General features: G+C 38.8%; 1 protein-coding gene across 6 annotated transcripts in view; it reads right to left on the bottom strand.

Annotated features, from left to right (window-relative positions):
- The window catches only part of Pard3b (par-3 family cell polarity regulator beta), a 974,006-nt gene that overhangs the window by 465,408 nt on the left and 484,220 nt on the right, over nucleotides 1-24,378 (bottom strand). For all 6 annotated transcript variants that reach the window (XM_048458971.3, XM_048458969.3, XM_048458967.3 and 3 more), the window contains 4 exons: nucleotides 12,627-12,713; nucleotides 6,459-6,584; nucleotides 4,747-5,105; nucleotides 1,983-2,122 (listed from right to left, as the gene is read on the bottom strand). In XM_048458971.3, the coding sequence (XP_048314928.3) occupies nucleotides 1,983-2,122; nucleotides 4,747-5,105; nucleotides 6,459-6,584; nucleotides 12,627-12,713 (712 nt within the window). The remainder of the gene's footprint in view (nucleotides 1-1,982; nucleotides 2,123-4,746; nucleotides 5,106-6,458; nucleotides 6,585-12,626; nucleotides 12,714-24,378) is intronic.

Genomic DNA, 24,378 nt, shown 5'->3' with positions numbered 1-24,378 from the left:
CTAATATGAAATGACCTTCTTTGTTTCTTTTGATTGATTTTAGTTTGAAGTCTATTTTTGTGAGATATTAGGATAGCTACACCTGCTTGTTTCTTAGGTCCATTTGATTGGAATATTTTTTCCCAACCCTTTACTCTGAGGTGATGTTTGTCTTTGAGGTTGAAGTGTGTTTCTTGTATGCAGCAGAAGGATGGATTCTGTTTTTTTATCCAATCTGTTAGCCTGTGCCTTTTTAAAGGTGAGTTGAGTCCACTTATATTAAGGGATAATAATATTAATATTAAGAGACCAGTGTTTGCTATCTCCTGTTAGTTTAGTTTTCATTGTTGATGATGTTAATTTGTGCATTTTTCCCTTCCTTGGGATTTGGTGCTATGAGACCATCAATTGTCTGTGTTTTTGTTGGTGTAGCCAACTTCCTTGGGTTGGAATTTTCCTTCTAGTATTTTGTATAGGGCTGTGTTTGTGGCTAGGTATTGGTGAAATCTGGTTTTGTCCTTCTATGGTGATTGAAAGTTTAGCTGGGTATAGTAGTCAGGGCTGGCATCCGTGATCTCTTAATGTCTGCATAATGCTTGACCACGACCTTCTGAGTTTCATTGTCTCCAATGAGAAGTCAGGTGTAATTCTGATAAGTCTGCCTTATATGTGATTTGACCTTTTTCCTTTATAGCTCTTAATATTCTTTATTTACTCTGTATGTTTAGTGTTTTGATTATTCTTTGGAAAGGGGACTTTTTTTTGGATCCAGTCTATTTGGTGTTCTGTAAGCTTCTTGTATATTCATAGGCATATTTTTTCTTAGGTTGGGAAAGTTTTCTTCTATGATTTTGTTAAATATATTTTCTGTGTTTTTGTGTTGAATTTCTTCTCCTTCTATTCTACGATTTGGCCTTTTCATGGTGTCCCATATTTCCTGATATTTTGGGTTAAGTTTTTGTTTTATTTAATGTTTTCTTAACTGATGAGTCTATTTCCTCTATTGTATCTTCAGCGCTTGACATTTCTCTCTTCCATCTCTTGTATTTTGTGGTTCATGCTTGAATTTATGGTTCCTGATCTTTTTCTCAAGATTTCTGTTTCTATAATTCTCTCAGCTTGTGCTTTTTTTTATTGTCTCTATTTTAATTTTCAAGTCTTGAATAGTTTCTTTCACATGTTTGTTTTTTCTTGGTTTTATTGAAGGGATTTGCTGATGTCTTCCAATTTTTTGTTTGTCTTTTCCTCCCTTTCTTTGAGGGAATTTCTCATTTCCTCTTTAAGAGTTTCAAACATTCTCCTAATGTTATTTTTTAGGTCACTTTCTTCTGTTTCATCTATATTTGGTTACTCTAATCTTGCTGTTGTAGGGTCTTTAGGTTTTACTGGTGTTGTGTTGCTCTTTGTGGTGTTTCACCCATCTTTTCCTCTAATAGGTATGGTTGGGGCTGTCTGAGATTCTGTTGATTAATCTTCTAGGTGCCAGTGAAACCAAAGCACAGATGGTTGTTCCTTGTGGTACAGTCAGTGCCATGGTTCTAGTTACCCCTTTGGTCACTCTGTGTTCTTGGAGATTGCTCAGTGCTCCCAGGCTTTGCTCTGCTTTCTACTTTCGCCTAGGTTACTGGTTTTGATCTGTTTCTGTAAAGTTTGGTCTGGATCCCCTCCTGCAGAAGTTCCTAGAGTTGGTCCTGCAAAGGTCTCTGGCTCCAGTCTACTCCCTTGGAGCTCCCAGGCTTGGATGTGCCCAAACCTACAGAGGACTTGACTCAGGCTTACTTTCTCAGAGGTCCCAGACTCAAATTCAGACCTGTAGAGGTTTCTGGTTCCTACCTATTCTCTTTGATGTCCCAGAGCAGAAGAAGGTACATAACATGCAGATATTGTAGTTTGGGAGGGTACTAGGACCAATAAGAGACAATAAGTGACTGCTATATATGTCTGTATTTTTATTTACTTAAATATAAAGAAATATTTGCCTGAAGACATTAACTTCAACCTACCTCCAAAACTCTGTCCCCTGATTGTAGGCGTCCGTCCTTTATTGCTGCTCCCTTTGGTAAGATGTTTTTTACAAAAATGGGACCAGGACCATGTATAGAAGAATCTCTAGTTACCACAGTAAAACCAAGTCCTTCAGGGCCTAACATACAAGACCAGAAATATATATTGTCACTTTAAGCGTGGGTCACATAACATTCACTCCTTTATCAAACTCCACCTAGTTACATTCAAGCGGACCAAGTCTTATTTACATTCTCAGAGATTTTACACAGGCTTCACTTTTCCTGTTTTAAGTAAAGGTTATACTTCTGAACAGGCAATGAGAGCATCAAAGTGAAGTGAGGATCCAATATATAACATAACACTTTGTTTATTTGGGATTTAGAAGACAAGGCATGCCATCCACATGTCCATAGTATTAGTTCCTCAGTAATCTCCCTCCTGACTCCATCTTTCCTCCGAAGCAGATGATCTCCTTTGTTGAAGTTTTGTTGGTCTCTCAATCAACTGATTAGTTTGCGGCTCAACTCTCTGCATGTGTCCTGATTGCTTTACTGCTGTAGCCCCTGTATGGTCCCCAGGGGTTGTTCTGTCCCTTCCCAGTTGTCTTAAATCTCTATCTTCTCTCTCTCTTCTACTGTGACTAAAGGTGAAAGCGGATTTCTTAACTGTAAATAATCTGTACTCAATGACTAGTGTTTCTTGAAGCTTCTACCATGAATAAAGTACTGCTGTGGTTTGGACAAGAACCCCACAAGGACCCATGTCTCCAGCCTGTGACACACTGGGATGTAGTAGGGCCTTCAGGGCATGGGGCATAGTAGAAGGATGTTAGGTCATTCCAGGCATGACATGAAGGAGATAAGCCTCCCCTCGCCCTCATGTTTCTCTTTCTTTGCTTTGGGGCTGATAGAAAGTGAGAGGCTTGCTTTACTATACATTCCCATCATGCTATAGGTCCCAAAGTAACTAGCTAACTAGCCCTGGACTGAAAATTCGAAAATTGTGAGCCCCAAATTCTCTCCTATTTCATATCCCTTCTGATAGTATTAGGAAGCTGACAGATCTTCTATGATCATCACCAGGAATTTTTTCTATACTTGGCCTTATCTTTTATCAACCTTTGATACTTTCTAATTTCATTTTTAGAAATTAGCTCTCCCATAATTTTGAACATTTTTTATTTTCATTTCTCTCTCATCATACCATGTCTGTCACCCTAGAACACACAGCATTGCCCTCCCACATAAACACAGATAATGCCCAGCGATCTGTACAGGACCAGGTCCCCTCTTGTCACCATTGTCTCTATCAGCTCTTTGCTTCATTATCATTATCATCATTTTATAGACCAGAGGAGCTTGCATCTATTTGGTTCATTTGCCCTCTTTCCTTCCACCTCTCCATCTCTCTCTGTGTCTCCATGTTTCTCTCTTTTTCCTGAATATAATTATGAATATTTAAACTTTGCTACGTTTCTCCTTCTTCAGTCCAGATCCTGCCATTATCAAATATCCTCATCTACTTAAAATTCTAATTTCAATCAATGACATTTCCAGTACGCAATTTGCCCTGGCTGAAAGACCTTAGCAAAAACTGTAATTTTTCTTTCTTCCTTCCTACAACCATTTATCTATTAAGGCATGCCTATTATAGTTTCACATTTAACAGAGACAATCCCCCCTTGTTGATCTGTTCTCTTCTTCGGAATATCATTTCAGGACTCGGTGACTGATTCCTCTCTTATCTCAAAGCACCTAACTCATACATGGCTGGATTCCTGGTACAGAATAATGCATTTAGACATGACTGATTTGTAATGAATTTAAATATAAGCATATTGACCTCTGTATCTTCTTTTCAACTCACTTTATTCCAAAGGTCAGATTTTTATAAGTGAATACAATTTTGATCAATAAATCTTTTCAGAATAATTTTTATATCCCAATGAAAGATATGTGTTGATTTGAAATTCACAAATAATATTTAAAGATATTTTCTGGTAGCCAATAAATTATTAATTGGTAAAAAAAAAACCTATTCAAGTCTGTGAATTGACTTGAAAAACCACAGGATTCTACGAAGTGACAATGGGAATATCAGATGGAAGGTAAGGAATAAGTAGGGAATGAATGGGGACGCAACAGTCCATGGGCATGTGTGTAATGCCGTGTCAATATACATGTACACATGTGGCCCAGGATAATTCCTCTGTGCTATAAATGAACAAAGAGTTGAAAAAGATTAAGAAAGGTTGCATGCAGCTTTGAATTTGGACTGTCTTGAAGAAATGTAATATTGAATCTGAAATTAATAATCATTATCTATTGTCTTTCTGAAATTTAAACCTTTCACTGATATAAAAACCATTGTGTAGAGCCAGAGGCCCTATTACTGAACTGGCCTAAAGGAGGCTTTTTTTTAAAAAAATCACTTATTTATGCTCAAAATGAAGACAATTAGCCTCCCGGGCCTTCTCAGTATTGAGCTGTCACGTGACGCTGCTCGGCTTTTCCCAAGTCTGGACTGATCCTCTCCATTCCTCACGTTTCCTTGTTTCACATAATCAAAACTTTGCAGAAGAAACGAAGAAGAAAGTAGCACAGTTTTAAAAAAATTAAGTTATCCAAATATACACTCAAATCTATTCTATGATACAATTAAAGAAAAAGAGAATTAACTGCATTAACCTTAATGAATTTCTCTTAACCAGTTTTACACGGCACAATAATAGAATGCTATTAAGCACAATTTAATAATTACCTTTCTTTAGGTCAATCTTAATTTTTTTTGCACTTTTCTTGCTGCCAAACCCCATGAGAGGGGATAGTGAGGGAGACGCAAGTTTTCTTCCTAGTCTTGGAACTCGGGGGCTCTTGCTTTGCTGCAGGGAAATTGACTCATCTGCTTCAGGACTGGTAGTTCCAGCGAGATTTGCTGCCTGTAATGCTGCTTTCCCACGGGCAGGAGGTGGAACCTTTGCTCTTGAAGTCCCATCATTGTTGCCAAAGATGTTCAGTGGTCCAATGACTGACTTTTCATACTGCTCACGGTTTTGAGGCAGAAGCACGTGGAGGACCACACTGGGGGATTTCATCGCCTGGCGGAAGACATCCTGGGCCCTTGAAGGAGTGAATGATCAGAGAATGACACTGTGTTCTGGCGCAGGGCTTGCTGAGGTGCGCAGGTGTGGGACTGACAAGGCAGCCTTGTCAGTGAGGATAGGAGGCTGCAGGATTATGGCTGCAGCGTGACTCACTGTTTACCACCTACCCACCAAGGTGCCCCCTCCACGCGAGCTACACATGCGTGATGACTGTGTATAATCCTCTAGCTTATTCTTCTTAACAACCAAATGAAACAAATATACCTCACTCGCATTTAACAAATTCAAGTGGAAGCTCAGAGCGACTAAAGAACTTAACTGGCAACGCTCAGCTTTCAAGTGTTTCTAAATATGAAAATCTAGCCAGAATTGATTACTTAAGCACATATTTAAATCTTTTTAAAATCACATTGTTAATAGATTATTTCTATTTCTAAGTTGGAGTTTTATGACTCAGTTTCCACTTTGGTAAAACAGGGATCATTGAGCTCCTAAGCCTTTGCAAAACAGGGCAACAAAATATGCGAGACACATAATTCTGCCCTATAATAGTTGAATGTAATAAATTGTTTTAGAAAAACATCATTTCATTCTCCCCCTAAGCAGCAGTCTGTGTTACAGGACTCTGACTAGCAGCCACCAGCCCCCACTACTGACAACCAATGGCCAGAGAAAAGCTGTGTTATGAGCAGTTTGGCTCAGAAGTAAGACAGGATACTGATTATTAATAAAGATTATTGCTACTTATTTGCTTAACTTAGAAGCCCTAAAATGTCAAGATATATCAATATATGTGTGTGTATATGTAGATATGTAGAGCTAGATGCAGCTGGAATCTACATATTCTAATTTGTGCATAGAAACAGGTATTCCTTGTGATATTTTTCACATTCAGAAAGATAACTTTTTAGGTAGAGCATTTTAAATTTAATTTTTACAGTTTGTTTCTATTACTCATTGAGTTCTCATAGGCATCACCCACAGATTTTACAGTTTAAGGAAGACTGACATCAAGGATATTAATTAATAAGATGAATTAACTGTCTGTGAAAAGAGCCAGTAAACACCAGTCTAAGTGACCCATAGCCCATGAAAAACAAACTCCTTCATTCATGGATGCCCAGAAAGACAGACAGGCAGGAAGGCTCACTGTATTCTGTGTCTCAACCTCCCTACAGACTTTGGGCACATGTGTTGGCCACCTATGAGTATGAAGACATAAAATGCATTCAAAAATATATGGTCAGGAGTCACTTAAAGGGAACTGGCTTGACATTACATCTATGATTTTGGTCATAATGAGCTCAACAATGATTATAACTATTCAAGAGATCAATAAAGTAGATAAACAATGAAAAAAAATGCTTACTGAGCAAAAGTTTTGTCCAGTAGGTCCACATTGTTGATTTTTACGATGCATTCATTTTCCTGGAACAATCCCTCCTGCTTGCATCTGCTGTGTTCTTCAATGCCGCGGATGAAGAGTCCTAGGATCCTAGAAACATTTAGGTTGAAATAAAACTTCTGAGTATTAGTGTGGGACCATGGTCTATATTCTGTCACTTATATTTTAAATAAATGCTGATTGGCCAGTAGCCAGGCAGGAAGTATAGGCAGGACAACCAGGCAGGAAGTAGAGGCAGGTCAATGAGAACAGGAGAATTCTGGGTAGAAGGAAGCCCATTCCTCCGCAGTTGTGACCCTACTACAGAAGAAGCAAGATGTGACTTCCCTGCCTAAAAACGTACTGAACCATGTAGCTAACACAGATAAGAAATGTGGGCTAATATATGTTATAAGAGTTAATAGGAAGTCTGAGCTAATGGGCCAATCAGTTTATAACTAATGTAGACCTCTGTGTGATTGCTTTGAGACTTAACAATTGCAGGAACCAGGCAGGACAGAAAACCCTGACAACAGAGAACAAATGTGCTCATTATTTCTCCTACATAGCTATTCAGAAATAAGTATCGTTTTTTGTTTACTAAATAGATTATGCTTCTATTTGGCCAAATGTTTCATCTTTAGAATTCATACAAAATCACACATAGTCACACATAATCACAATCACACACACACGTGGGAGAGGCATACACACATACGCGCATGCGTACGCACATACATACATACATACATACACACACACACACACACACACCTCTACCTGGAGCAAATATTCATATCATAAATACCAACCCATTTCTATGTTTTCCATGATCTAGGAAAATCAGTAGGGACCATTCCAGCCAAGACTGACAACTTCAGGGGAGATGTCACTGCTGGCTGATGTGAGAGAATTACACATGTTTTGCCATCATAGTACAAGTTACAATAGTTTGCATATTAAAAAGTAAGCAAACATTTCCATTCAGACCCTATTATTCAGAAGGCTTATCCATCCCATTCGTTCGCGCCTTGGAATCAGGTCCATGTCAGGTGTTTTCTCCATCCTCAGGCTGGAGGAAAGGAAGTAAAGTTGGACCAGATCTACATAAATAAGGTAAAGAAAAAGTTCCAAACATGGGCACAATATGGAGCCATCCTAGGGTTTACAAATTAACACTGGGTGGGAGGCCCAAACCATCTGGAGGGATCTTCATGTATCAGTCAATGAGCCTAACCTGATAAAGAAGGTGAGGACCACAGCCAGCCTCAGAGTCCGACAGGACACCAGGGGCTCCCAGAGATTTGGACATTTAGTTCAGAGTCAGAAAGGGGGGGGCTGAAAATGAAGGAAAATACAAAGGAAATGAGAGAAAATAATAGTTATATTTCCTATATAATTCTCCCACATCCCTGGAGGTTTTCAGGATGCCTTTTGGGTACCAAACTCTGGGAAAATTCAAATCCTTTATGAAGAATGACTTAGTATTTGCATCTCTCTGTGCATTTTAATTATCTCTAAATCACCCACAAAATCCAATACAAGGTAAATGCTATGTCAGTAGCTAATGTAATGTATAGGGGATCATAACTTTAAAAAACCTGTATGTAGTCAGAGTGGATAAAATATTTTATTGGTATCTTCAGCCTACAGCAAGTCGAAACCGCTGCGGATGAAAATTTTGTGGACATAGATTCTAGAATTCACATGCAGGCTAGAAGTGCACATGTGTGTAGAGAGCTGCTGCACCTTAAAGATGGCGCTGGCTTCTGCCTTCCACCCCCCCCCCCCCAATGGTGAGGGCTCTCAGTTGTAAATAACTCCATACATGGCTAAGGTGAAGGATCTGGCTTGCTTCCGCGATTCTGGACCCATCTGCATTTCCCACGTAGCATGCTGGGGTTGGCTACCCAGAGGCTATTTAAGCTGTGGGCTGGCTTTCCCCGGGGTCAGAAGATTATTCAATGTTCCTGATTAAACTGCATTGAGAAGAGTCCGGTGTTGTGTTTTCTTTGCAGGTCAAAGCGGACACGACACATGTGCATACATGTGTTCTCATATGCAATCTTTTTCATTCTATATAAAGCAAAAAATAAATCTACCTCAAGAAATGGAACCTCTACTGATTATAACCATTTCTCACTTGAGTGATGGATGTCCTTTATCTTTGTGGCACGACACAGGCCTCCCTGAGTGTCACACTAAGATAGAGTGATGGGTCTCCAGAGATATCGTTGGGTATGGAGAAACTACTGCCTCCATGTTCTCTGTGCCCTTATTATTCTATTTAGTCACTCTCTTTTGAGTAGGAGCTTTGTGTGTTAAATTTCAAATCTAAATAAAATATGAGCACATTTTATGTGTGAATAATAAGGTCACTCATGCAAAAAGGGCAGCCTGTAATGAAAGCCCAGGAGAAAGTATTTCTCTGTCTGGAGTGGCCACAAAATTGAGCCTCTGCCTCTGGTCTCACTTCATTTAATGAGCTTAAGGTGTTGATGGGCAAGGTGCACACAATGATACTCAGGCTCCTTCTTCAGAAATGTTAATGAGAAGGGTGTGTTTTTGCACTGATGGCATCCTGGCCAGCACAGACAGGGTCTCGGGCTTCATCCCCCGGCTCTAGAACTTTACTAAATGAATCAGACTCATTACAGTCCCTTCCTTTCCCAGAACAAACTAACGAGAAACTATTTGACATGAAGAAGGGAGAATTAGATCAAGATCGTGCTTTCTCCGAAATTAAACTGCTCTCTGATAGCCCACGATTTAGATTTTTGTTACGGTGGCTTCCCCCTAACATGACCCATTAGAAGGCTCACGTGTGGTTATAAACTAGTTTATGTAAGTGATTTTTTTAAACAAGCATTCAAGTTGTCCTTTAATTTAATTCAGTACTTCATCAGTCATGTAATGTTACTCCCTAGGATTTAATTTCACATTTTGGAGATGAATTAATTCTTTCGGGCCACTGGGTTGCAATTTAGCTAGCATATTACAGCTGGAGCATGCTATGTGAACCTTGCTGATCTAAATAACCTAACTTGCCATGAAAAATTTATTGACAGAATAAGCCCAACTGTAAAACCTGTGAGTCAGAGGTAATTTCGATAAAATGTAAAACTGACTGATTTCATTAGTTTGGTCCCCAGCAACAAACGCATCCTGCCCTTCCTATTATCTGAAAGGGGTAAATTCCCTTCAGTATGATGTCATCTCTGCCACAGTGAGAAAGCTTATAAAACAATATCTACTTTTGCCTCCTGGAAGGCTGATAGCTGCCTTATTTGAGATAAAAACTTACCGGACTTAACCATTAAGGCTGTGGGGCAATCATAGGGTAAGACAAACGAATCATTTGTATTGCTAAAGGATGCTCAAAGTTCAATCTCCCAGCAGGCTGAGGAGCAACAAGTGTTTCTCACTCATGTAATCATCACTTACACTCTACTGTCTGCCCCTTGTGTCAGCCCTGTGTTCTCACTGAATCCACGTGGCTGTACTATCCTGCCAGCTCATTGCTTGTCACTCAAACTCCTCTCCTCACATTGGGAATCTTGTCCTCTCGCTCCCCTTTAGCTGGTTAGCTATTTTTCTTATGAAATGGAAGTACATTACCTATTTTTAGTGAAAAATTACTGCTTTAAATTTTTAAGTTTAATTGACATTTAAAAATAAAATTAAATGTTGTGATTTTTCATTTGTTTGTAAGGACTTAGTGTTTTGTGTATTTTCTTTACTAAAACAAAATCAAAACAAATAAAACTAGGAAAGCCAATAGCCCTCAACAGAAGCAGTATTCAGTGTTCCCATACTCTGTATTGTATTCATGGGGAGTTCAGCCAGTAAAGTGGCCTCCAGGTGTTACTCAGATGTTCTTAGAGTAAGTTTCTCATTCAGTAACAGGTGTGGTCACACTTTTCTTAATGAAAAACAAAACAAAACACTGGAAGCAAAGCCAATTACAGTAGTCTTAATAAAGCATTAAATATAAATTCTAATTTAAAATAATGAAACAAACTAATAATTGGAAGGAAATTAAGAGCTAAGCATACCACAACGACCTAAGCAAACCCTGCGCTCACACAGTGAAGCCAGACGGCAACATGAAGGCAGACACCCTTGTGACACGCTCTATAGAGGTCCATCAAGACACATGGGTTGAGTTAAGTGTGCTGTTTCAGCCTGTGCTCATTAGTTCTTAACTTTTATTGGCACACGTCTCCATTTCCATATGATTTTTAATTAAATTTCCTTTCTAAAACAGTAGTAGATACCCCAAAATATAATAGAACCATTTCTTCAAGTTACTATAGAGTTGACCATGAACTTATAATGAATCCTCATTTGGGAATCAGACTGTTTCTCTTTATACAAAACAATCATTTCACTGACAGTCTCTGCGTTTCATAGGTTGTGGGTTTTACAAGGTGCTATCACACTTTTAATGTCATTTAAACCCCATAACATTGAGGTGCAGGAGGTTTTCACTCCAGATGAATTTCAGGGCTAGCTGGAGGTTATGTGAGGACAACATGTGCCAGGAGTCAGAACCCCAAAGAAGGCAGGGATCAATACATCCTGTTATTTCCCCTCATTGGAATCGAGAGGAGGGGATTTCTCATCTAGAGGGCCAGCTTGTTTTCTGAACTATTGAAAATGAAGGATGGTTAGTGTCACTGTGGATATTTTTTTCATTTGGGGGAATTGCAAAGATTCTATGTTCTATTCCAGGTTTATTAAACTAAAGGGCCTGGCAATTTAACGACTCTGGTATTTCACAGAGCTCTATCAGTACACTTCTGCCAAAAGCCATTAGGATTTCTCCTGGGAACTGAATAAATACTCACCTTGTCTGTCAAAAACAACTCAGGTCTGTCCTCTGCTGTAACCCATAACATATAAACACACTTATTAACACACATCGGAAACCAGACAGTAGGAGCCACTGGCTTTCCGCTTCATTTCCTTTTAGAGACAACGGCTCATTCCAGCAAGAGCTTGGCATCAGATGTTATATGGGAGAAAGCTAGGTGATGACTTTGCAATTACAGGTAGCAGATGGCTACCTGCTAAAGAGGATGCCAACCCAAATATCATGACTACAGCTGCTTCTCCTTCGATATGGCCAGCTGAATTGAGTAAATATCCAGAGCCAGTAAGTTAATACTATATAACCTTTGGGAAAATTGTGTTTCTAGAAAGAGATAGGGAATGAGGACAAGTCAGAGATCTCAGTTTTGGTGACTGTGAGGGAAAAAAAAAGATCACCAGGCTTTTCTGGCCCTTAATATATTGGGCTAAAATAAAATGTTCTTACTTTTCAATGACCCATTTAAGAAAGGGAGATTTAGGCAATTGGTTATAATCATGCCCTGTGAGTAAAAAGCTGACTTTTCTTAAGATTTCTGGGAACTCTTGTTAGGATCAAAGGGGTGCTATAGCAACCACCTTGTCAAAATTGGCATGCACGAACCGGAAGTTCCATCAAGTCATTATCGTAGCAGTAATGGCAGCCTTGCGGCACCCACTTCATTCCCATCAGCTGAACAGATTTTTATACTCAGTCTTCAAAAAAACATTGACACAACCTAAATCAACATTTGCCAGTATGAATTTATCAGAAAATGTCTTTAAAATTCTAAAAGGGTGTAATGAATTGTCATTAGTGGTCTTAAGTATATTTTAGAAAAACAAAACTAACAGAATGATACATTTCTATAACTAAATCAGTACGTGTGTGTGCAGCCAATAAAGCTACTAGATTGTGAATGCTTATCGTTCTTCATCCTATACACGAAGAATTTACTCACTGAAGACTATCTTATAATAGCAAAAAATACCCCACTCAGCTGTGACATTTGTCTAACAATATGCTAAAATCTTTGCCAGGGAGCTTGTTTGCTATGCGTCACTCTCAAGGATGCTCCAAGAAAGTGCTTCATAATTAATTGTAAGTGGAGAAATTGGAATGACTTTTTTTCTCTGCATCTTAGAAATAAATGATTTTAGTCTGTTTCTAAAGCATGAGGCCAACCAAAGTATTACTTAAGGAGTCCATCTGAACAAGAGATTGCCACTTAACTCTCCTGGAAAAGGCGTTCATCAGGATTTTCATTAGCATGAACTTCAGAGACAAGGAAAACACCTTACCGTCCACTTAGGGATGAAAAGAAGGGCACCACATGTATTCCCAGAGGGTCTCCTTCCCCAGAAATCTCCACCGCTCTTGTCATGTCACTGGGGCAGAGCAAAACAGGAACACACATGAGTTTTAGTTAAACACAGATGCGGTCCACTAACCCACCCACAACGCTCTTCCTGACCATATCAACTGCTGTGACTTCACGTCTATGCTGAGGCAGGAGAGCAGGCTGTGCTGAGGTGCTTGAGGATCCACAAAACAAGTGTGTTAAAAGACTCTCTGATTTCTTATCTGAATCAGCCTTGCAGAAAGAAAGTTGAGAAATAACTCACCGCTAAAATAGTTACCCACTTAATCTGCACAAATCAACAGAGATCAAAGGAGGTGCACAGAAAGAAATCTCTCCCTGGTGAGACTTTCTTAAAATGGCTGTACAGACCAGAAACACACAGAAATAAGTATATATGTGCTTAGTTTTGAAGCAGAATTTTCCCCCAGAAAAGGTTAAAAAATGAAATAAAATTATTTATGAAAAAATGCACTGAATTGCAGTTTATAACGGCAAGGAAGCCACAGTTGGCAACACAGCTGGGCTTGTTCAAAGCAATAGAAATCAAAGCTTGCATCAGTTTTACTCAATGGAACAATTCCAAGTTTTCACTTCCTGGTTTATTTATTTATATCTTTAAGGCAGAAGAGAAGTTGCAAAGAAACAGAGAAAATGTATTATAGAAAGTCTGACCTGCCTAACCTCGCTCAGCTTAGGCAAGGAGGAGCGAGAAACACTAATAGCGAGCGTGCGTGACTGAAATGTGGACTGCGCTGGAAGTTTCCAGGTCACAAGGACTGGGGCTAGCAAGTTTTTGTAAAGATGAAAATTAATAACTGTGAACAATTATTGGCTCCTGTAATCCCAGAGAGAGAAGACAAAATTGCCAGAGGCGAATGAGAAAGTTGAAGTAAGCATCCATTTATGAAAATTCTAAACACATTTCTATTATTTTCCATTCACATGAAAATGACCTGAAACTAGATGTCAAATTAGGAGCTACTGCTGCCTCGGCTACTTTTCTGCTCCAAATTGAAAATGGTAAAAATTTGGTTCCTTGCTGGAAAGTTGAGAACAATATTAAGAAAACAAAGTTCTGATGAATCCACCCTGCATGAAATATCTTCTTAAATTATCAGCAATCTAAGTAAATACATTAAGTATATGATTGTCAGCAGGCTTATTGTTAATGCATTTCCTTGCATCCCTATTATCAATAAGAACTAAAAAACAATAATAATAACAAAATGAAATAAAAGCAAGACAGTTTCTAGCATTTCAGGGAGGTGATGCAATTTCAAAGCTGATAATAGATTTCCAACGATCTTCACTCAGACACTGCCGCTACATTCAACTTGTTCAGTCAAGCAGGCTATGTAAGAGGCCTGCAAGACAATCACAAAGCAAACACACCTAAGCATGGTGACAGAGAACAAAGGACTTGTTTCTATGTGAGTGAGCACAGCTAGGAACATAGGTGCATCTGGATGTGCACTGATGTGCACTGCAAGCCCGAACACAAAGCACTTGGTGGGCATAGAAACTTGTGCGGGTTTTGATGAGCCATATATAATACTAGATGTACAGTTACATATAAGCATCGAAAGAAGACCAAGTCCAAATATACCAGTTGAAAAATCTTAAAAACTGTGACTAAACTCTTATAAAACCCATTAAAACGTGTTACCTCCCTTTATAATTCTTAGAATTTTGCCAACCAACACAAGGCTCTCCTGACAAATATATCAAGCATATCTGTACCTGTGAGTATCACCCACACTAAATATAGAAGCTATAAAATATTAGTGTTTAGTCTAGGGCAGACTGCAAGATTTCAGCTCATAAGTGGCTTTTATAGATACTGGCTTCTATGGAATTCACTTTTTTATATCCTATAAATATTTCTTTAAGTCTACTCAAAACGTTTTTGTAAAGCATAATAAATTTGATGTAAAACACTTTTGGTAATTATTAATCTTGTGTTTCTGAAATCAACAAAGTCAATCTTATACTTTTTTTGTCTTATTCCAAACTACTAAAATTTTAGAAAAGTTCAGGTTTTAAAATTAATTTATATATGAAATTCCCTTATTTACATTTTAGAGTGAACTTTTTTTCTTTATCAGGGTAAACTTCTAATTTTTCTTATACAGAACAGTCATAATTCTCTAAGATTCTTGACAACTTTTAGTGTACTCAAAAAAGGTTATCACCATAGGCTAAAAAACCACACAGTGAACATGTAATTTTATAAACTGTAATAAGCATGCATACACTCACAGAAGCTTAGATCTGTTTAAAAAAGATGACATGCAAATCTTTACATACATCATGCCCTAAGTTTATAAAAATTTATCCTTAAGTTTTTTCTACATGCAAAGAAAGGCATCTGAAATAAGATGCCACATAGATATGTTAACATTTTTACTGACTGTGAAACAAGAATCGCCACCATCTTATAAGTACTTGCTGTTGTGTAGAAAGGTTTATATGTATACATCTCGTGGGATATAGATACAGCAAAGAGGGCCGCAATACAGTCCTCTTTCTTTATCTCAAATACCTCAATACCTATCTCAAAATTGAAACTTTTACAAAGATGTAAAAACATGCTGCTGATTTTTTTTTTTTAAGATAAACCCCAGAGTACAATTTGTTTGGGGTCCGGTTGTTCAGGTTCAGAGAACAATGTAGAAATTGTGCCTAGTGAGCGGCAATGGAGACTACGAAGGGAAACGCAGAAAACAAGGTAGAAATAATATTCTGGAAATGGAAGGTAAAACAAACCAAGAAACAGACAAAAATGGGACCCATAAGAGATAAGTATCACAGGACAGACAAGTGGTTAGAGCTCTCGAAGATCAAAATAGTTATTCTGGGAGATGCTTACAAACACCAGGCCAACAATACTAAGCTAGCTGACGTCCCTAAGGTCTACATGACAGAGATGACTCAATAGTCACTGGGACCAACCACTGTCAGTCTGAGAGCTCTGGACAGAACTATGGAAAAAGCCACAGATCAGTGGGTAAAGATAACACTGTCATTATGGATAGCTACTCTGTGAAACTACACACTAAGCACTTCTACTGGTTTCTACTGACAACGAGGAATTGAAGTTTTAGGCAGGAAGATGCAATGTGTGCTGCAGATATCTGTAGGTCTTATTCCTTCGTCCCAAGACAAACGGACAGAATTTACATCATTATTACTCAACACAGGCTCCACTCTCTCAATTGGAGAGAAAGGATTAGAACAGAGGACATTTTTTCTCCCAAGAGTGACTGATTGTTAAGTCCAATGTCTGTGTGAGTTATTTAAACCAAGATGCCAAGCCTTAGTTTCCTCATTTGTGTAATGAGGATAGTGTGGTCTGAGAGACCCCCAACTGTGAGTTTAAAAGAGAAAATAACTTACATACATCACACATATGTATCTGACATGTATAAAGCGATTGATAACTTTTTGACATTTCTATGATTATAAAACTATGTTTCTCCCTTTTTGAGACTGATTTTCACTTTGTAGCCAAGACTGGCCTTGAACTTGTAGTCTTCCTCCTTCAGACTCTGAATTATAGGACTATGTTATCATACCTAGTTTGATTATTAGTACTTTCTAAGAAAACAAATTTATGGCCTTTAAAGGAGCTATATTTTATAATTTTCTTTTTCAAATCTCAATTTTATTTGTACTACTTAAACATCATAAGATCAAGGGATATAATCCTTCACTATATTGGTTACCTGGAGAGGGAAGACAAAGTGTTTTAACAAATGGTGAGAAGATTGTGTTTGTATCTACAGGGACTGAGTTGCAGACCCATTATATCTAATACAAATGGAATGGACTCAGAGAAAAGCCTCAAATGAGAATTTGCTGATGACCCTGAATTCTACTCCTTGCAGAAACATCTAGTGGGTATAAATGCATTGATTGAAAATCTTCTATCATGATTGAATGATAGGGGTTATATTAACAAGTTTGTTTTACTTCTATTAATTTTAATTCAATTATTATAAACTCAGCCACTGAAATGGAAAATTTCTGTAAAAGGAAAATCAACTAATTAAGGAAACAAAATAAAATACTGCCATGGGATGATCTTTCTGGATGCTTTGTGTTTGTCTTATTCCTCTTATTGGTTAATAATAAAAGCTGTTTGTCCAGTGACCACACAGGATAAGGTCAGGCAGAATAATCAAACTGAGAACTCTGATGAAGAAGTACAAAGTCAGGGGAGATACAAGCCAGTTGCCGGACAAGCAGAAATGAAAATGAGGTAACAAGCCTTGAGTCACATGGCAAAGACTAGAAATATGGGTTAATTTAAATGTAAGAGTCAACTAGTAATAAGTTTGACCTATTGGTTGAGAATTAATATTAAGCCTCTGAGTGATTATTTTGAATCACTGTGGGACAGGGCAGGACAGATAAACCTCTATTTACAAAAAACATAAATTACCCTAGACATTAGACAGTGTTGGAAAAGATAATAAGGTGAGAAAAGGAAACAGGGTAAGATGAGTGTCCTGTATCCAGATGCTTATGTTCACAGGGCTTCAGATCTCTAGGTGTTTAGAATTTGGAATTCTCATCCATAAATATTTATGAAGGGATGGAGACCCAGGCCGAAAAATACAATTAATTTAAGTTTCATATACACCTTACTTATTGTCCACGGTCATTTTAGACAATATTTTAATAACTTTGTGTATAAAATGAAGTATGGAGTTTTCTACTTTGCTATCCAATTGGTACTGAAAAAGTTTTGAAATTCAGAGACCGGGTTTTTAAACTCTCAGATTATGATCGATCAGCCTGCAGAAGAAAAAACAGTCTAAATTAGTGCAAATCATTATTTGGCAGATAAGGTGAAGTGGCTTCTGAGAGTTGTAATCTACACTCATCAAGTACATACATACTTCATATCACTTCCATTTTAGAACAAACTAATACATAGGGAATGGAAACATATCCAGTATCATACCATCCATATAAGATAGAATCAGGAGGCAAATTGAGACCTGAGCAGGAATTCTTAATCCTTTTGGCATGAAAGTTTCAAAACACAAGAGCTTAATGATGTGGATCAGAGGGAGATAGTCAGGGTGAGCAGAGTAAGCTGAGCTCAGCACATCCTTCCTTCCGGGACGTGGCACTGATAGGTACCCCAGTGGACAAATGGATTTTCCACCAGAAAAGATACGGTGAGATATGAAGAGGGCAGGTGTTGGATGGGAAGCCGCACTGAGATGCTGAAGCAGAACAGCTTGTGGGCACAATTATTGGCTAGAATGTTAGAGACGAGGAATCCAAAGGAGAGGAGTAGGAAGAAAAGAGCTGAGAATATATGAGGAGTTATTTCAATGATCCCATATTTGTTGATATTTGCTTCATGCCTCAATATGTGGTCTTTTCTAGAGAAACTCTGATTAGATATCGAGAAGAATGAGTTTTTCTGCAGTGTCTGGGTAAAACATTCTCTAAATATATGTTAGGTTCATTTGATCTGCTATGCCATTTGATTCTGACGTTTCTCTATTTACTTTTTGTCTGGGTGACAATTTGTCAATTGCTGAAAGTTGGATATTGAAGTCATTTATCATTACTGTGTTAGGACTAATCTGGGCTTTAATGCCTTGTAGTATGTATTTTATGGAATTGGATTCACCTGGGTTTGGTGCATTTATATTTAGAATTGTAATGGGTTTTGGTGGGTTGTTTCTTTGAACAGAATGAAATGATACATGTCTCTTATGATTAGTTTTAGTTTGGCCTGTGTTGTCAGATATGCTTGCTTGTTGGCTGGTTCCATTGGCTTAGAGTGTATTCCTTCACTCTAGGCCAAGTATGTCTCTTTGAAGAGACACACTTCTTGCAAATTGAGGTTTAAGTGGAAACCAGCCCCCAAACCCCCTCAGGATCATGTCATAGCGAGTGAGAACTGACTGGAAGGGCCCTGAGGTGAACAGATCAGCTCAAACACGTTTCCTCCTAAAGTCTCTTTAGTTTTTGAAAAAGTTCCCTTCAAGGCTCTGTTTTCTTTCTCAGTGTTTTCTCGATCCCACAAGGTTTTCAGTTTGTATATCCACACAGACAAAATTAACAATTTTCTGACAATAACAATGATGTGAAGTATGCATTGCACAGGGCGAGAAAGGCCGAGAAGCCGGACATAGCAGGTGCTGGTTGGCTGACTTACGTCCTAGAGGTGGTGTGGCTGTAAAATGCCCAGGCATAGCTGATAAGGGTAAGTAGAGAAATGTCTTCTAGGAGAGGAGAGAGGGAGTTTGTGTGTTAACTATATCTGTGTGGTTAGATAAGCTAGAAGCTTGTATCTGATAAACATAGAAAAAGAAAAAGAAAAACACAGCAGCGCTGTGCATTCTCTAAGCACTTCCGCTCCCACAGCAGCTAGGAGTACAGCATTACGGTAGCCATGACAACCAGAGTGAGACTCGGGAGGAAAGTGATGGCGCTTGTTTTACAGTTTTGCTAGTTACATTAAGAGGGACTAGGTCAAAATGAGAAACTGCGGCTATGCACATTTTGAAGACTTCTGCTTCCATCTTCAGGCTAAGCAGCACACTGATACCCTCTGACCCCTGGTGAGAAGGAATTCCTTTCTCTGGGGCTGGTTTAGTGGACCAAGTCCACTACAAGTAAAGGCACAAGCTGTGAATTTCCCAGAGTAAGATCTCATATCAAATAAAACTGAGGTGAAGGTAGAGCAAAGGCCAGTAGGTTACACTCTCCTGAACTGGTTATTAGAGAATTCAGGGCCACCTGGTCCTGTTTATCAGTAAGGCAGACATGCTGTCTCTTCTACTCAGTGTCTCTTTTGAGGTTCTTATGTAGTCTATTTTCAAGGTTCCTCTCCTTGTCAGATGTTCTGCCATAAAGAATAACTGGTGGGTGGGGGGCAGCTTTACGTAGATTTGACTGTGAGAACAAAGGCTTCCTTGACTGAGTGAACACTTTCACACTAGGGCCTCACAATGTGGGAGAAAGTCATCCAGCTACCAGGACAAAAATAAGTTATGCTCAATAAATGAGTAATACACTTGCTGAGATTTGTCGGGATGAATTTCACTATGGAAAAGGAAGGGAATGCTATGGCTTCATAAGGGTTTTACAGAAATGACAGTAACTATCTAAAAGACAGGTATCTCCAAAGCTCTGTAAATCAGGTTCCTATCAGATTATACTCTCCTGAGTTAATCTAGAGATCTGTCAGAAGTACTTATGCTGTATAGTCCTGCGGGCTTGTAGCACTTGCAGACAACAAAGTGATGGATGTCATTTGTTAATCCAATTACTAACCAATGAGTTTAGACAGGGATTGAGGACGTTAGTATTTAACGTTACTGAAAGTAGTGCACTGACTGCTGTAATTGCATGCTTCGTAGGAGCTTTCCTGGCTCTACACTGTATAGCAGTTTCTGGAGTGCCCTCTGCTTTCTTTTAGTAGCTGTTGTCTGTGCTGAGCCTTCTCTTGAGTCCGTAGATTTTTTTTCCAATAGTGCTGGTTTTGGTGGACATTAATTCCTTTTATCTGTTTATATCACAGACATTTTCTTTTTCCTTCAACTATGGCAGATAGCTTGACTAGGCATAGCTTCCTATGTTAGTATTTATAGTCATTTAGGACTTGCACAGTGTTCAAAGCTCTCCTGACTATTAACATCTGGTGTGGGAAGTCCTTCTGTATATTTGTTGCTTTTATTGGTTAATGAATAGAGAAGCTTTTTGGGACCTATGACAGGCAGAATAGAGCAAGGCAGAAGTTCCAAGCAATGACAGAGGAGAAAAGAAGATGGAGTCAGGGAGGCGCCATGTAGCTGCTGAAGGAGACAGACACTCTGAAACCTTACTAGTAAACCACAAGCCTCATGGTAAAATATAAAATAATAAGAATGGATTAATTTAAGATGTAAGAGTTAGTTAATAAGAAGCCTAAGCTATTGACTAAGCAGTGTTGTAATTAATACAGTTTCTGTGTGATTTTTCAGGTCAGGGTGGCTGGGAACAAATGAGCAGTCTCCATCTACAGCCATTTTCATTGAGAAATCAGTAAACATTCTAAAGGAATTGCCTTTACAAATGACCTGTGACTTCTCTTTTTTAGCCTTTGATGTCTTCTTCTTGTTGTTACTTTTGTTGTTGTAATTCAATATACTTAATATTTTAACTATTATATGGTATGAGAAGTTTTCCCCACCTCTGGTCCTATTTTTTCTTCTTTGTTCCTCTTGTTCCTCTACAGCCTCCTCTTTCTTTACTTTTGTTAAATAGTCTTCTATATACATGCACAGACAGATGTGCATACATGTGAGTAAAAATAAATATTTTAAATTCTGTGTCTTGAGATTTGTATAAGTTGTTCACCCTTTGGACCATTGCTCTAGGACTGATAACCTGTGGGGATATCTTAGATTTCCATCCTGCTTATATATTTGCACTGGAAACAGGTATCTAGAGTTAAGTTGTTGGTTCTATCTTTTAATATGAGTTCCTAGCTCACCTTTGCTGGATGGGAAATTGGATCTGATTTTGCTGCTAACTGAACTCATCTAGTTTTGGATAGAGCAGGGTATGCTCTCAGTCTTTCAGACACTGATTTATGAGTGCGGATGTTAGGGTGTTTCTTTTCAGCAGCTAAGGGAAGCACTAGGGTCTTAACTGCTCATGTACAGTTTCTTGAATAAGGCTTCAGGGAAGGAGATGGGATGGGGTAAGGGGTTTTAGCACTGGCAGCCATATACGGGCAGACATAAAAACAGGCAGTGTTTGGTGGGTGTGTCTTAGCACCAGTTTCATATCTCCCGCAGCTGGGTAAGAGCCCAGAGGAGGTGGTGTTGCAGGGACAAGGTGTTTATGGGCAACCACAGGAATAGCTGCTCAGGCAAGTTCCCAGTGAAAGGTTCATAACTGATTTTATAGAAAGTAGGCACCAAAGGTATTGGGGTAAACTGTGATAATAGTGGTGGTTTGAAAGGCATTACCAGAATCACCAGGTAGTTAAATGTAGGAACAATTAACAAGATAAAAGATGAGGGAGAGTTTAGTATCTGAGACTAATTAGTGAATTGTTTCAACAATCTTGTGTCGAGGGAATACAGGCGTAAACACTTACTTATGAACAAAGCATGAAACTGCCAGGGTCACAAGAAGATACTTTCAGTATCTCTTCAAGTCATTTTTCCTTTGGTTGACTTTCAGGGACAAAGAAGGCAAGAAGGCGGAGAAGTTGGCAAGTCAAAAGAAGTTACCCTGGGGGAAGTAGAGCTGAGCAACAAGGTGAGGTTTAAAATGTCAAGGGAGTCAGGGAGAAGCAAGTTCTTCTTACATATTGCTTGCTGTTGAAAGAGATACTTTCAGAGTTTGAGGAAAATTATCTAAGTGAAACCCTTCACTTTACTGTATTTTATGATCAAAGTCAGAGGACTGGTGATTCATTAGACATACATATTATAAGATTATTTAGAGAACACCCTTTACCAGCTTTTAAAGTCATAGCTATGCTGATGATTCATTGAATAATTTGTTTTATCCATCCAGCCAATCAGTTAACAAATATGATTCTATTATATTCTAAGATATGTATTGGGTGCCAGAAATTCTGTCTTGTTTGGTATAATACAGAGTTAATATGGATGTGTAATAATGATGAGGACACTTGCAATAGCAATTAGTCAGAATTCAGAAATGAATTCAGCCTTTCATTTAGCAATGTACTAAGTCAGCTGCCTATAATGTACCTTAATTAATCTTCACAGAATCTATGTGGTTGTAAAGGTCATTTTCCCTATGAAGGAAATATTTTAAAGATGTTTAGTAATAATGCACAGGCAGCAAGGTAAAAAGCCAGGGTTCAAACCTGTACCTTGTCTAATTCAAGGCTTTGAAAGAATTGTTAGCTAATGTAAACTAGAACCTTCTTCTCAGTTCTTATCTGTAGACTCAATTAGGTAAAAAGAAGAGATTCACATTAGAGAGGGAGGCGACAAATCATTGCAATAGCTACCCTGAGCAGTAACAAAAGCTGAAGCAGAGGCTGTGCACATGGAACAGGTATAAGACATTTTGACGTTGACTCTACAAACAAGTTACTTCTGTGCTACGGGCAAGGAAGCGAGCCAGAAGTCATATTCTTATGCTACACTATAGGGTCTGTCAGGGTTTCCCTTCCACAGGAAGATGCCAACACAGCAATAGCTATAAGTGGCTTCTAGTTGAAGCATTACCATCATCTGTGCCATCTAAGACAAGTATAACCTGCCAGCTTCTCCCAGCAGCTGTGCATTCACACTACAAAGGTTGTCTTTATCCTCTTTTTAGAGCATATGGATATTTTAAAAATATTTTATTCTTTAGAATAGCATATATTTATAAGGTGTAATATGATCATATTCATCTCTATTTCTTCACTCTAACCACCCCATATCTCCACCAACCTTCTCTTCTCCAAACTTCATGTCTGTTTGTCTGTCTGTCTTTCCTTTCTGGTAAGCCACTAAATCAAATTACTGTTGGCTCTCTGTGTATGGGTGTGGAACTATCCATAGGTGCCAGTGGCACACCCGAGAAGGAGAACAACTCCTACGTTCCTCAGTGAACGCTGCTCTCAACCTCTATCTCAGAAGCTTCTCACTCTACCACCCTTTCCCGGGGAATCCATCAATAAAGACTTGGTCAAAGTGTTGAGAATAAATAGGAAGACCTACACTGGACATCTTTACCAGCAACTTTCCTCAACCCAGCCTCAGGGAGTGTCACGTCGTGGGAGGCAGGAAGGATGCTAGAGCTGGTGATGCGGAGGAGCGCTGTGAAATGCCTTCTTCTGGACGTGGCACAGCGACTGCACTCATGGACTCAGTGCTGTGGGTACCTGCACAAGACCCACCCAAGAGCCCAGCAGCCAGCATTCTGGCCCAGATGAGGAGGTGCTCTGCAGGCCCCACCCTTTCATGAGGCCCTCTGACCCTCTGGCTCCAGGCTGCAGTCCCGGGAGTTTGCACTCACTTTATATCCTGAGTTTGATCTGAACGGGCTCCAGCTATAGCTGTCACCACAGGTAGCTGTGTAGGTTCTGCAGCCCGAAATCACATCAAGGACTCAGACGGTACACGAGCAATGCTTGAGTCCGTGGGTTTGCAGCCCAGAGGGGCAGATGCGGCCTGGGTCTCTAGTGAGCTAGTGGTTCTACAGCTACTTCACCTACTGATGGCAACAACAAGACACAACAGGACTGTTTTGACAATTATTATACTCATAATAAACATATTTTTAAAAGTCATTCATGATATTTCTCTCAATTACCTATAACTAGAAAAAGCTTAAATAATTTTCACCTGAAGTCAGAAATCAAAAACAAACAAACAAATAAACAAAGCAAACAATTGGATACCATATGATGTGACATTTCAATAAGATTCTGGGGAGCTTTTGTTAAAACTAATGTTAAAAAAAGCCAATTAAAGCAGGAACATTCCATCCATCATGGCTAGATGTAAGAACAAACAATCCAGCTTCTAAAGAGTGAGTGCCCTGGGAAATGCTCTAGACTGAATGCTTTATATTACACTATCCATTAATAAAGAGTAGTAACTGTGGCCATATGGCTGAAAATTATAAAGTTGAAGAGAATCTACATGGTCAGCTGATAAAGAGTGATCGGTCACCTTTTCAGAAAAAAGTAGCTGATT

The sequence above is a fragment of the Myodes glareolus genome, chromosome 1 (assembly GCF_982192425.1).
Source record: "Myodes glareolus chromosome 1, mMyoGla1.1, whole genome shotgun sequence".
In the NCBI taxonomy this organism is placed as follows: Eukaryota; Metazoa; Chordata; class Mammalia; order Rodentia; family Cricetidae; genus Myodes; species Myodes glareolus.
The sequence above is the reverse complement of the archived record's forward strand: the minus strand, read 5'-3'. Positions and strand labels throughout refer to the sequence as shown.